Source organism: Cervus elaphus, chromosome 14 (genome assembly GCF_910594005.1).
Source record: "Cervus elaphus chromosome 14, mCerEla1.1, whole genome shotgun sequence".
Lineage (NCBI taxonomy): Eukaryota > Metazoa > Chordata > Mammalia > Artiodactyla > Cervidae > Cervus > Cervus elaphus.
This window is the reverse complement of record NC_057828.1, coordinates 45251520-45265331: the sequence shown is the minus strand read 5'-3', so window position 1 is coordinate 45265331 and position 13812 is coordinate 45251520. Positions and strand designations below refer to the sequence as shown.

At 45.2% G+C, this 13812-nt stretch overlaps 1 protein-coding gene across 1 annotated transcript; it reads left to right on the top strand.

Annotated features, from left to right (window-relative positions):
• The first annotated feature begins 1204 nt into the window (after positions 1 to 1204).
• Positions 1205 to 12737, top strand: LOC122707494 (centromere protein S). The gene is made up of 5 exons (XM_043922960.1): positions 1205 to 1362; positions 4279 to 4402; positions 5499 to 5532; positions 10382 to 10448; positions 12309 to 12737. The coding sequence occupies exons 1-5, from the start codon at positions 1309 to 1311 to the stop codon at positions 12447 to 12449; spliced, it is 420 nt and encodes a 139-aa protein (XP_043778895.1). The 5' UTR covers positions 1205 to 1308; the 3' UTR covers positions 12450 to 12737.
• The last annotated feature ends 1075 nt before the right edge of the window (positions 12738 to 13812 follow it).

Here is a 13812-nt window from a genome sequence, read left to right as displayed (position 1 = left end):
TCTCCTCCTGCCTTCAATCTTTCCCAGCATCCAGGTCTTTTCCAATGAGTCAAACAAGTCTAGTTTGTAACAAATGCTGAGTTCAGCTTCTTCATATTGGTTGCTTGAAATCTGGCAATAGTGGGAGTATTTACACAAAGGAAACCTGCAAATCAGGGTTTAATTCCTTGTTGACTGCTTATGGAAGTGGGGGTGGTGGTGGCGGATGTTAATAATGCAGATTGAACTTGAATGTGCATGGCGTCTGTACCCTTTGTAGCATGAATAGCATAAGCTGAGGAAATATTCTTCCAGTACTTGACACTATTATTCAGTTCAGTAGAGAAGTTTCTTCCTCATGTCATCCAAAAATAAGTGAAACTCCAGAGTGAAGCTGGAAAGGAGGAAAATAACTGAAGAAAGTTTGGAAGCAGTGAAGATGTAACTGTTAGGTTTCACTATTTTTCACTTTTTTTTTTTCTTAAGTCTTCACTGCATTTGTTACAGGGCTTCCCTCATAGCTCAGTTGGTAAACAATAGTGCTTCTGCTTTCTCTTTTCCTTTTTCTTTTGCCACAAGGCATGTGGGATCTTAGCTCCCTCACCTGGGATTGAACTCCACTGGATGGACCACGAGAGAAGTCCCTTATTTCTTTTTTTTTTCCCCCTTATTTCCTTTTTTTTTCTTTTAAATTCATGGCCGCCTGGCATGTGGGTTCTTAGTTCTCACACCAGAGATTAATTTCGCACCCCCTGCAGTGGAAGTGCGGAATCTTAGCCACTGGACCGCCAGGGAATCCTGGTAAGTTCCTTAATTCTTAACATAAAGGAAAATCAGCTAACACTTGAGTCAAAACTATATTCCTTTGGCAACGGTAGCGGGGTGATAAACTTTTTCGCTGAAGGGGATAGAAATTAAACATTTATCAGTGATCTGACTTTGTGACACTATAGAATTATAAAAAAAAAAAACCTCACACTAGATTTTGCAAGGCATATCGAGGTTGCAGCCGCATGGAATTTACAACCGAGTTGCGAACCCTTGCCCTACACACACATTGTTTCTGAGAGCTGGTGTTGACAACTGTGCGGGGCGCAGAGCTGGGCCTGAGGTCCCCCGGGAGCTTGGCTGGGGCGGGGCGGGCGCAGGCGCGCTGTGAGGCCCCCTTCCCAGAGTCGCCGCCAGGGGGCGCGCGAGGCAGCCGGCAGCTTCGCGCTTTGGCCCCCAGCGCGGCCCGTCGCCCGACGCCGCGGCGGGAAAATCCGACCAGGCCGCCCTGGGGGGCGCGTCTCTCTGTCCTGGCGCGCCTGCCAGGGTCCGCCTGCGGAGATGATGGAGGAGGAGGAGGGGGCCGAGGAGCAGCAACGCTTCTCTTACCGACAGGTACAGGAGAATGGGGTCCTGGCGGGGCTGGGGAAGGACGGCGTCGAGATTCTGCGGGGAAACAGGCGCCGCCTCAGCCCAGCCTCGTCTTCGTACAGAGGCCCCAGGTCGGAGGCCGAGCTCGGCCGCCTCTGGCGCCTGCGCTTGAGCTGACCCGGCTGCCGCGGGGGGTGCTGGGAGGAGGTTTCCTTGGTTTCGCGGGTCGGAGCTTGGGGTGGCTGAGTGAGAGGGAAGATTCGGGGGAAATACCTGCCGTGCACCGGGAGTCCGGCGGCGGAGGCCCCTCTGGCTTTGTGACAGGCTCAGTCTCCTTCTCGGACAGCGTTGTTATGAGGCACGCGGCACGAGCTCCAGAAATGTTGGCTCCTCTAATCTGTGCGTCCATCCTGCGGGGGAGGAGACGGCCTCGGAACCTGGTGCAAACACGGGCCGCCCTGCTCCGGAACCCATCGGATGTGGGTTCGAATGTCGACTCCGCACAGAGTGTTGTGTTGACTCTCCCCGAACTCATTTTCCTAGATGGAAAAATCAGGGTGATAATAACCAGGTCTCGGCATAGTTGCTGGTATTCAGTCCTTCAGTCAGCACCGCGAATAAATGCCGTGTGGGAGAGTCGTGAGAAAAACCAAGAATCTCAGAGGATTAATCGAAGAGAATTGGGAATGAACTCAGGAAAGGGGCGCTTCCTAAATTTCAGAAGCTGTTTACCCACCGCCTCCCTTTATTTTGAAGTTTGAGCCTTCAGAAAAAGTTGCAAAGTTAGCGCATTCATCACCCATGTGCCCCTCACCTCGATTAACCAGTTAACATTTTGCTGTATTTGCTCCCTTACTTCTTTTCTTGAAATTATTTGATAATTAAGTACACTTAATGCTTCACCTTTAAGTTTTAATACTTCAACATGCTTCTTCCAAGAACAAGGTCATAATCTCTGATCACATTCAGGAAGCTTGATAATTGATAAAATCCTGTTATCTAATATGAATCCATATTCAGTTTTCCCCAGTTGTCCCAAAGATATTCTGTCATGGTCCTTTTTTTCCTTCACCCAGGATCTAGTCGGGGATCCTGCACTGTGTCTAGTCCTGGCTTTGGTCTCTCCTGGAACTGCTGTCCACCTCCTTTGGGTTTCATGACATTGGTGGTTTCGAAGAGTCCATTCATGGCAAAGATGTGGGAGATAAACTGTTTGAGAGCAGGGACTGTTCTTTTCAGTTTTGTATTCTCAGCCCCTAGTACAGAGCCTGGCTCTCAACAGACAATAAATACTTACTGAATAAGTGAGTCAGGCTGCAAAGATGGACTGAGAAATTTGAACCTCATCCTCTGTGCAGTGGTGAACTGATGGAGGATCCCACTGTTCACTCAGCTAGGTGTTCTTGGCACTAGGTGGACAGCCGTGAACAGTAGTGAAGGGTCCTGCCCTTGAGGAATTTAGAGTTTAGTAACTTAGCCTCTGACCCAAGCCGGTGGCTCATTGGTAAAAAATCTGCCTGCAAGGCGAGAGACCTGCAGGAGTCCTGGGTTCCATCCCTGGGTGGAGGAAATCCCCTGGAAGAGGAACTGGCATCCCACTCCAGTATTCTTGCCTGGAGAATCTTGTGGACAGAAGAGCCTGGTGGGCTGTAGTCCATGGGTTGCAGAATCGGATGTGAGTTAGCAACTGTGCGCTCACAGGCATGACTTAGCCTCTATTGAAGAAGGCCCTTAACCTGTTCCAGGAAGTGGACGAGGGGGAAGGATGGAGGAATCTTCTGGAGCAATGAGAATGTTCCCCTATCCCTAACCACACCTCTACACATACCTAACAAAAAGATGACTTTGGAGGGTCTTTATTCCTCCCAGGGTGGTGGTCTCTTTGTCTCTTTCCACCAACGCTTTCCACTTACCTGCTCTTGTGACATCTGAAAAGAAGGAAGGTAAGTCCCTTTCTTACCTGTCTGGCCTCTCCTCGGGCCCTGGACTCGTGTTTTTGCAGTCCCTCCTTGTCTCGCCTCTGCCATGAGCACTTGCTGGTAGAGGTGACGCTGTCTTGGGTTCAGCCATCACTACATCCGGTTCAGCTCCGTCCCCAGCATGGGTGGCGCGCACACGGGGCTCAGCAAGTTTGTTGACATGAGACCGAGACCTTGGTGTGGTTTGTTTTGTTTCTTTACTCCTCCGCATGCGGAAGAAGTGTTTTCCAGCACTGGAAGGTGTTGCTAAGGAGCGCTGAGGGTCCTGTTGAGGTGGGCTAGCAAACCAGCAAATCAGAGGAGGATCCAGTGTGCCCTCGGGAGCCTTCTACAGTGTTGTCCTGATATTCATCCTTTGTCTCGTGCAGGACTGGGGCTGGCAAGGACTTGAAGCACAGGGACCAGTCCTTTTGTTTTTGCTTGATTAACTTCCATCTAGGGGCAAAAATCCCTCTCTTTTCTCACTGTGTTCCCCAGATACCTGGCACATTATTGACCAGGGGATATTTTTGCAGAAACATAAATCAGTGGGGTCTCTGGAATGTGACTTGTAGAAACATCTCTTCCTAGTTAATGGTGATGATTTCAGTGAAGTAACGATAAGGAATGACGATGGCAGGTCAGCGGGGAGAGAAGGCAGACTGGTATCTGGGAGGCACCTGTGTAACTTTACTCAGTTATTCCACATTTATGTGCCAAGTGCCTGCTGGGTGAAGGCCTGTGCTAACACGTTAGTATTAATATGTGCTACCTGAATGTTACTGACTTGAGATGTTTCAATATTCGCTTACATAACAAATCGCTGGCCACAGGTGTTATAGTGCACTGGAAAAGTCACTCAGCCATTATGGAAAGTGCCGAAGGAATTTAGGCTGAGCAGACCATCTTGGTCTTCATTTTTTAAGATGTGAAGAGCTCTTATTTGCAGTCTTACCCATGAAGTGTTTTGATTTTACTTCAGAGGCTAAAGGCAGCGGTTCACTACACGGTTGGTTGTCTTTGCGAGGAAGTTGCGTTGGACAAAGACATGCAGTTCAGCAAGCAAACCATTGCAGCGATCTCAGAGGTGACCTTCCGACAGTGTGGTACGCAGCCCTGGTCTTCCTGCGGGTGTGTGGAAAGCCTGGAGGTTGATTTTGCCTGGGAGAAATGCGGGTGGGTGCCATGACGTATCTCACCAACAGACAGAGAACATTATCACTGGACACCATCCATGAAATGTTTCTTCTATTGGCTGTAAGATTCAGTTTATGGGAAGAGCTATGTTTTTTTCTATTACAAGATTTATATATTTTTTCTTTCTGTTACACTAACAGGGGGGCATCAGCACCTTTATTTTATTGTTTTAAACCACCCAGAATATTATTATTTTTTTTTTTTTAACAAGGGCTAGGACAGGCTGCCCTATTTATTTATTTAATTTTGGCTGTTCTGGGTCTTTGTTGTGGTGTTCTGGCTTAGTTGCCTGGTGGCATGTGGAATCTTGGGGGCTTTCCTGGTGGCTCAGATGGTAAAGAATCTGCCTGCAGTGCAGGAGATGCAGGTTCAATCCCTGGGTCAAGAAGATCCCCTGGAGAAGGGAATGGCAACCCACTCCAGTATTCTTGCCTGGAGAATTCTATGGACAGAGGAGCCTGGTGGGCTACAGTCCATGCGGTCACAAAGAGTAGGACACGACTGAGCAACTAACACTTTCACTTTCTTTCATGTGGGATCTTAGTTCCCTGACCAGGTATAGAAACTGTGTCCTCTGCACTGGAAGGCCGATTCTTAACCACTGGACTACTAGGGGAAGTCCTTGGACATTAATTTTTTTGTTTCATTGCTTTATAACTTTTTTGTATCACCCACAGTTTGACAGCTGGTATTTGCTTGACTTCAGGGGAGATGAATGTCTTCACAAGCCCTAACTCCTAGCACAATTTAAAATTAAGGGATAGTTTCTAGGGAGGAGAGGTGTAGCCACAATTACCAGAGGTTTGTAACGAAGGGTGGACGTGGCAGGGAGGACACAGAGGTCGTAATGAATCCAGCAGTGGAGCCGCCCGAAGGGCCTCCTCTCACTTTCAAAAGGATTTGTAGTAGTCACTACACTTACTGTAGACATTGAGATTTTACTTTTATGCTTCTGAATTAAGGTTGAGATAGGCTAATTAAAGCACATCTCTTTTTCTCTTTCAGAAAATTTTGCCAACGACCTTGAGATGTTTGCAAGGTGGGTAGAGAGCTTGATTGTCCGATGCTGGGCTTGTTTCCGTGCTTTGATGCTCCCCATCTGGTGGTGAATTTCAAGGAAGCTTGAACCCCTCCCCACCCCATGTTTTGTGGAGACTGCCTCTAATCATGATTCTGTAAGAGTGGAACATCTGCTTTAATCATGTCCATTCAGACTTGATTGGGCATTTTTTGAAGTTTTCCTCGTATTTGTCGTTGAGGGAAGTGAAGTTATTCAGTTCCAGGTTAAAAAGGTGTGAGTCATGTCTCCAGGATTCTGTGCATGATGTGCTTGCTTTTAAGACTGTTTCTGCAGGTGGTGTGGTGCTGGGGTGTGAGGCTGGGCGCCGGGCTGGGCTGCTTCGTGGGACAGCATGCAGGTGTCGGGATAATACAGCCCACGGCCCCATCAGCCCTGCATTTGCCTGCTGGTGACAAGTGAGACAGGCTCCTTGAAAAGTGTGTGTGACTGGCTTTCAGCTGGTAGAGTGTTAGCTTTTATAGTTGATTTATGCTCCTCTCTTCAATTAGTTCCATAGGTAATTGAAAACAATTGCAGCGAATTGCTTTTATGAAGCAATTTGAATGACGAAGGCCTGAAAGGGCTAAAGCTTTCTAATTTGCTCCCACTTGTGATTTGGTGCCAGCCTCTCCCACACCCCATACTTTTCACCTTTCTCCTATAGCTCTTTGTTTCTTCGATGAATATTCTGAATGAATTAAAGCAGTAGGTTCTCAAAGGGCAGGCTCTAAATCTTGCCTATTCCTGCGTATATGAGTCCCTAAAAACCGCTTAGCATCTTCAACTTGGCCAAAAGGGATTGGGATAATATATGGGATACTGACGGCTCCTGTGTTTTATCATCGTTAATTCAGGTGGTTGCCCCTTACCTGCGCCCACCCCCACCCCAAGTCTCGTGTGAAATACATTTACTGCCTTTACTTGCCATCTTTTTTTTTCCAAAGACTTATTATTTTATGTTATTTTTGGCTGCACTGGGTCTTCATTGCTGCGCCTGGGCTTTCTTGAGTTTCCATACAAGGTCTTCTCACTGCGGTGGCTTCTCTTGTTGCAAAGCACGGGCCCTAGGCACACAGGCTCTATAGTTGTGATGCACAGGCTTAGTTGCTCCAGGGCATGTGGGATCTTCCTGGACCAGGGATCGAACCCATGTCCCCTGAATTAGCAGGCAGATTCTTAATCACTAGACCACCAAGGAAACCCTTTGCCATTTCTTTTCTTTTTTTTCTTTTTTGACCATGCTGTGGGGCTTGTGGGATCTTAGTTCCCTGACCAAGGATCAAACCCATACCCCCTGCATTGGAAGCATGGTGTCTTAACCACCTGACCAAGGAAGTCCCTCTTCTTTTTTTTTTTTTTAAATATGAGTCCTTTATATTACAAAGGAAGACAAAAATGTAAATTGGTAGACAGATGGTCATTTGATTTGAACATAGAGTTTATCAATATAGATCAGAGTTTTTCCACCTCAGCACTGTTGACATTTTGGACTGGATGATTTCCTCATTCTGGTGGGGGCTGTCCAGTGCATTGTAGGGTATTTAGTGGCATCCCTCACCTCTCCGCACTACATGCCAGTAGCAAGTCTCCAGCTGTGAGCTTCCTCCTCATTTCTGTGTTAGCTGTAGGAAAAGACAATGACACATTTTAAATACTAGAAGTAAAAATGAAATTAGAGCTATTTAGCATTGTAACACGTTAAGTTTTCAGGTACTGTGTTTTTTTTTTTTTACGCCTGTGTGTTTTTTATAGTTGAGAAGCTTACTTCCTTTTGCTGGGCCCTGGGGCAGAGAGGTAGGCTTCCCAGGTGGCATAGTGGTAAAGAACCCGCCTGCCAATGCAGGAGACATAAGAGACCCAGGTTCGATACCTAAGTAGGGAAAATTCCTTCAAGGAGGGCATGGCAGCCCACACTAGTATTCTTGCCTAGAGGATCCCATGGACAGAGGAACCTGGCAGGCTATAGTCCATGGGGTCACAAAGGGTAGGACATGACTGAAGTGACTTAGCACGCACACACGGGGCAGAGATGTGTGGGCATCACTTAGACTGTCAGCTGCATAAGGAAGGACTCATCTTTTGGGTAAAGGAGTCTGTGTAGAGGCCGTCAGCTGATGCTCTCTGAGCAAGACTGTCAGAGGCTTTACTTAGAGATGTTTCCTCTTCTGCGGTGCTTAGCGGTGTATACCAGCACTCCATAGACTTCTTCCTAAGAACTCTGAGCGAATTCAAGTGCAGATTTTCTTTGAAGACTTATCTGTTGTCTTAATTTTACATTGTCAAAACATTCCGTTAAAAAAAAATATCCTGTTTTAAAGTTTATCACTGCATAGGACTCCCTGGTGGTCCAGTAGTTAAGACTCTAAACTTCCAATGCAGGGGGCCCCAGGTTCAATCCCTGGTTGGGGATCTGCATGCCATGGTGTGGGGGAAAAAATGTTTATCACTGAATAAAATAAAAAAAGCTTCCCTGGTAGCTCAGTCAGTAAAGAATCTGCCTGCAGTGCAGGAGACCTGGGTTCGATCCCTGAGTCTCGAAGATCCCCTGGAGAAGGAAATGGCAACCCACTCCAGTATTCTTGCCTGGAGAATTCCATGGACAGAGGAGCCTGGCAGGCTACAGTCTGTGGGGTTGCAAAAGTTGGATGCAACTTAGCAACTAAACCACCACTACTGAATAGAATTGATAGTCCCAGAGGGTCACCTTTATCCTATGGTTTTGAGTTTTCCCTATTACATAATCCCTGCTCCTATATTACCCCACTTTGAGAAATCTGAAATATATACTGCTATTTCAAGTTGGCTACCTATTAAATAGTCTTTGGAGGCTGGGAACCTAACTAGTATTTGTAACAATGTTTCTATGAAAAAAAATGCACTTAAATTGTAAACACTGTAAACTCAGTTCACCTATAAACTTTGGAAAATAATCTCTCCACTTAAGTTGTGAATTTCCTTCATTTAATGTCTAGTTACCTAATGTTAACATGGTAAAGATGAAACATTTTGAAGAAGATAGGTATTCTATGGTAAATGAGTTCTAGGGGCATTTTTGTGTTCAGTCGCTAAGTCACGTCAGCCTTTGCCACCCTATGGACTGCAGCACGCCAGGCTTCCCTATCCTTCACCATCTACCGGAGTTTGCTCAAATTCTTGTCCATTGAGTTGGTGATGCCATCCAACCATCTCATCCTCTGCTGCCCCCTTCTCCTCTTGCCCTCAGTTCCCAGCATCAGGGTCTTTTCCAATGAGTTGGCTCTTCACATCAGGTGGCCAGAGTATTGGAGCTTCAGCATCAGTCCTTCCAATGAATATTTAGGGGTATTTTGGGAATAGTCTTTAAAACCTGTGTTGCTAAAAGTGTTGTATGAAAAATTGCCTTGTTCTCTAGAGTAATTTTCTGGAGCCAGAGATTTGATTTAGGAGAGTTTGTGGTGTGCGGTGGCTGGCATAGGATATACCTGCCCCTCCATCTGGGAAAGTGGCATCATTAAAACACGGTGCAGAGAAACCAGGTGACCAGTTGAGTGGTGGAGAGGGTTGGCTCTGCTGTTTGCTGAACACGTCTTGTGATCATATATGCTGATCTCATGCTGAATAGTTCAGTGCTGCTTCCTCCTTACTCTTTTGTCCAGCCCTTCAGGAAGATGGTAACACCAACAGAGCAACTTGTCGTGTGATAGAGACGAGGGCCACAGCATGTCTCTGGTTCCTGATATCCTCCACACAGGGCACCTCTGGACCAGCTTTGTGGTCACTATTCTGTCACTTTCTGTCTGACTCCCCCCACCCCGCCCCCTTTCCTCTGTGCTAGTCCTTGAAGGTGGCTAATGAGACGTTATCTTCTGACATGGATATTATCCCAGGATAGTCAGATACTGTCCGTCATGATGAGATGGCATGTGATCTTTTCACATTTGGCAGAATATAAAGGACTAATCTGGTCAAATTACAGAGTATAATTTCTGTGAGTTTTATCTTTAAGTCAACAGATATTTAGTGAGGACTTGCCATGTGCTGGTCACTCTGATAGTTATTAAGAACACAAAGATTCCCCCTTATTCCAACTTAAAAGTTCCTACTTATTTTTGGAAGAAGTTAGAAATGGCAAGAAAGGGTGTAATTAGGGTAATAAATTATTGAATAGAGCTCATTGTCTCAGATTACCTTTTAAAGCAGAGATAAGAGAACTGGAACAAGAACTTGAGTCCGCGTTGTGAGCAAGAAACAGACTCTAGTTGAAAGGATGTTCTTTGTCCTAGCTGGGCTGTGTCTGGGACACATTATCTCCTAGTTAGGGAGGGACACGTGCACAAGCTTCTCCCTGTAATGTAGCCTTTGGAGAAGAGCATTAGGACTTTGGTATAAGCAAAGCCGTGCTTTGTGGAAATTCTCTGTTTCTTCTATTTAGTGTTCATCTAAGCAGCAGTGATCTTTGTATTGTAAGCTCTGTGCTGTTTTCTCTTTTCGCTGGAGGTGCCGCACAGACCCGCTTCTTTCTGCGTGGTGGTCGCTGTGAGCAAGCAGGCCGTTTGGGAAGGCTGAATGCCTCTCATCCCTCTCCAAGCTCACATTCTCCAGATACCCTCGGCGCTCCAGTGGAGGTGGACAGATCGCCTTCTGCTTGCTCTCAGTCTCTTTATTTAATTGGGATCTTGGCTCATCACTTCACTCATTTCTGTGTCACTGTCACTTAACAACCCTCACCTGAAAAGATGGGCTCTTAGAGATCCTTGCTGATGTGAAGTCTGGCCGTGAACTTTTGTGTTTCATCAAAACTTTAAATAATATGAAACATTTTGGCGAATTGTTTCTGCCCTTTCTACAGACATGGGAAAAGAAGCACAATTAACACTGAAGATGTGAAGCTCTTAGCCAGGAGGAGTCATTCACTGGTGAGAGATGGATTTCTTTCCTCAGTCCCCTTTCCCATCAGAATACATTATTCCCAATTAATCACTGGCATCCATGAAGTGATTCCCCCAGGGCACCTTGCGTTAAAAATGAGACACGCTTCAACCGCTCAGACCTGCCTGTAATTTACAGTCTTTCTTTCACAATGATGGATCTTGCTAAGTCAATTTGAAATTTTCTAATCAGCGCTCTCTGGATTTCATAATTTGCCTTTTCTGTAACATCTCAAAACTTTGGTCCCATGTTTCAGCTACAGCAGAAACCTGTCAGACACAGGTCACAGGCTACAGTATCTAGGGGGTGGATTTGTTATGGAGCCCCACAATTTTGGTGGGCCAGGTGTGGAAGGAGTATCAGTACATCTGGGGTGTGCAGGCAGTTGAGCACATTTTCTGTCTTTGCGGAGATGTCGAGACATCATCCCAGTCCTGCCCTCACTTTACAGTGATGCTGGGATCGTCCCAGGCTAGTTGGCTGTGGCCAATGGCAGATCAGGATGCCTGTGAGGTTTCCTGACTTAGTCTGATCTTAGCAGTCCAAATACTTTTACATTCCTCCCCAGGATGTGAGCTCCACAAGGGCAGGGATTTTTTTTTTTTTTTTTTAAGGGCAGGGATTTTTATGTCTTTCTTCTTGGCTCCATCTGCCATGCCTAGAAAAGGGCCTGACCCACAGTAGGGGCTCATGAGTAGCTGTTGAATGAATGAACTTGTGTAGCACTGACATTTCACACAGGACTTCTGTAGGTCATATTTTATACACATTATTTAAAGCTCACAATCACCCTATGAGAGTTTTTCATAGCATGACTAATTAGCCCCATTTTATAGGCCAGACTACTAGAGTTAAGTAATTTCCCAAAGTTAAATATGAAGTTTTCTTGTTGACAGCTGACCCTTAACCTTCAAACCCTGAATCCAGTACTGATTCCACTGGACTTTTTTTTTCTATCTCTGCTCTTCTAATATTGTTTCTCTAAAGTTTAAGTCAAGGTTAAGGATGATACGATTTCTAATAGCTCCGGTGCCTGGTGGTGCTGCATATCAGTGGAAAAGACATATTTCTCTCCTCCGAAATTCTCTCTCGGAACTGTAACTTATCAGCTTCAGTAAGCAGTTTCTATCTTTTGTAAGGAATTGGCGATGCAAGTCATCTTAGACTATTAATTGGGAAGTTTTCTGCTTATTGCGTATGTATTTACCTCAGAATGTTGTTTTAATTTTGGACTGTTAAATTTTTTTCGTCTGACAGAAGCCTATTACTGAAGAGTTGCAGCTAAATTTGTGCATTTGACTAAATCTTCCCTGAGGGCAAGGACCTTGTCTTATTATCCTTGTGTCTCTAGGATCTGGTACACAGGAATTGTGCAATAATTTTAGTTGGGTACATTTAGGGCTTTTGACTTTATTTGTGCTTTGTAGAGTATATTTGTGATTGGAATGTCTTTCATAAACTACAAGTTTTAATTCTTCTGATTATTCAAGGAGCTCCTATGTGAGTAAGCAGTGAGCTGACTTTTGTCATTGATTTCTTCCAGAAAAAAAAATTTGAAGCTGTGTTTAACTCCGAGGAATGTAACCCTGGGCGGGAGTGGTTGGGAAATGGCATGGATTTTTTCCTCCCTGACTAGACTTATCAATGGCTTTACAATCAGGTAAAAATGTAATTTAAAAAATATTTTTTTGAGGCTTCCCTGGTAGCTCAGGCAGTAAAGCGTTCTACCTACAGTGTGGGAGACCTGGGTTCGATCCCTGGAGAAGGGAGTGGTATTCTTGCCCACCCCTACCCCCCAAACAAGGGGCTCAATGGGGCGTTTAAAAAAATATATATATTTTTTGTAGCTAAAATACATCACAGAGAAAAATGAAGACATCGCTCAGCTTAACTTGGAAAGAAAAGCAAAGAAGAAGAAGAAGTTGGAGGATGAAAACAGAAATTCAGTGGAGTCAGCAGAAGCTGGTGTAGAGGAAAGTGAGAATTAAACCCGGTTGCCGTTTGGAGAAAGCAGCCTTCAGCAGGCAGAGTGGCTAAAAGCACATAATGCCAATGAGGGTTCTGAAAGGGTAAGTGGAGATTAAAAGACAAAAGCCTTGGCTGCTTTTTGTATTGTACTCTCCAAGTCATTGACTACAAAAGCTGGTTTAAAAGAGAAGTGGAAACTCTTAAGCAAAATACTTCCATGTCTTACTGAAGCACATGAAAAGGGCATGTTTGAATGGTATATGTTGGAAATTGTATCTATTGTGTTAATAAAATTATGTTAGCAATTACATATGGTTGACTTTTTCAAGCAAAAAAATCACATGTTCATTCTTTTATATAATTTTTCAGGCTGACAATCCCTGAAAGATGACTAAAGCTGTATGTATTTAGTCCTTTTTTGGCTGTACCATGCCGCTTGTGGGATCTCAGTTCCCCAAGCAGGGACTGAACCTGGGTTCTTGGCAGGGAAAGCACTGAATCCTAACCCCTAAACCATCAGGGAAGTCCACCAATGTTGTTTTTTAAACACTTGTCACTTGTGATCATAAGGTAGAAGGGTGGATATTTGGAAATGGTCCTTTTCACTTTTTAAAGGTGATTTTCTTCAGAAACAGTTCATGTGACTTTTCTCTGGCTATTTTGTAATTGTGGTTGGCCACACTGGATGGAACTTTTGCTTGAGAAGAAATCTGACTACTCCTCCAAACAGGTCAGTGTGCGCCTTCTGTTTCAGGTTGTGAGAGATGATGCTTCCAGGAATCCCAGATCTGCTGTCTTCTCCTTGGGGTTTCTTAGAGGGCCAGGGCGAGCGTGCCTTTTAACCCGTTGGGACAATAGCAGCAGAGAAGAGGAACCAGCATTTACAGCGTCCGTTCTGTGTGCCAGGTGCTACTCTAGGTGCTCCAGATAGTATTTCTTCACACATTTTCACAGTATTTTTATTTACTTTAAAATACTGATTTATTTATTTGGCTGCACCAGTCTTAGTTGTGGCACAAAGAAAGTTTAGTTGCGGCATGTGAACTCTTAGTTGAATGGGATCTAGTTCTCTGACCAGGGATCGAACCCAAACCCCCTGCATTGGGAATGTGGACTCTTAAGCCACTGGACCACAGGGAAGTCCCTTACCTGTTTATATTTTAGACAAGTGGTCCTACCACACATTCTTCAGGGATTATAACACAGGGGTGGTCAGACTTTGTAAGGAGTAGCTGGGTGTAACCCTGAGTTCTCAGAAACTGCCTCTTGCCCACTGCATGTTCTGTTCAGGGTTTAGTTTACTCTGGCATGTCCATGTGATGTCAGTCATCCTTTCCCATTCCATCTTGGCTGACCATTGGCAGAAAGGAGTTGCAGGGCTCT

Coding starts and splice junctions, on each gene's coding strand:
- LOC122707494 (XM_043922960.1), top strand. CDS start 1,309: ATGATGGAGGAGGAGGAGGGGGCCGAGGAGCAGCAACGCTTCTCTTAC. Junction 1,363..4,278: donor AACGCTTCTCTTACCGACAG/GTACAGGAGAAT, acceptor ATTTTACTTCAG/AGGCTAAAGGCAGCGGTTCA. Junction 5,533..10,381: donor GACCTTGAGATGTTTGCAAG/GTGGGTAGAGAG, acceptor CCCTTTCTACAG/ACATGGGAAAAGAAGCACAA.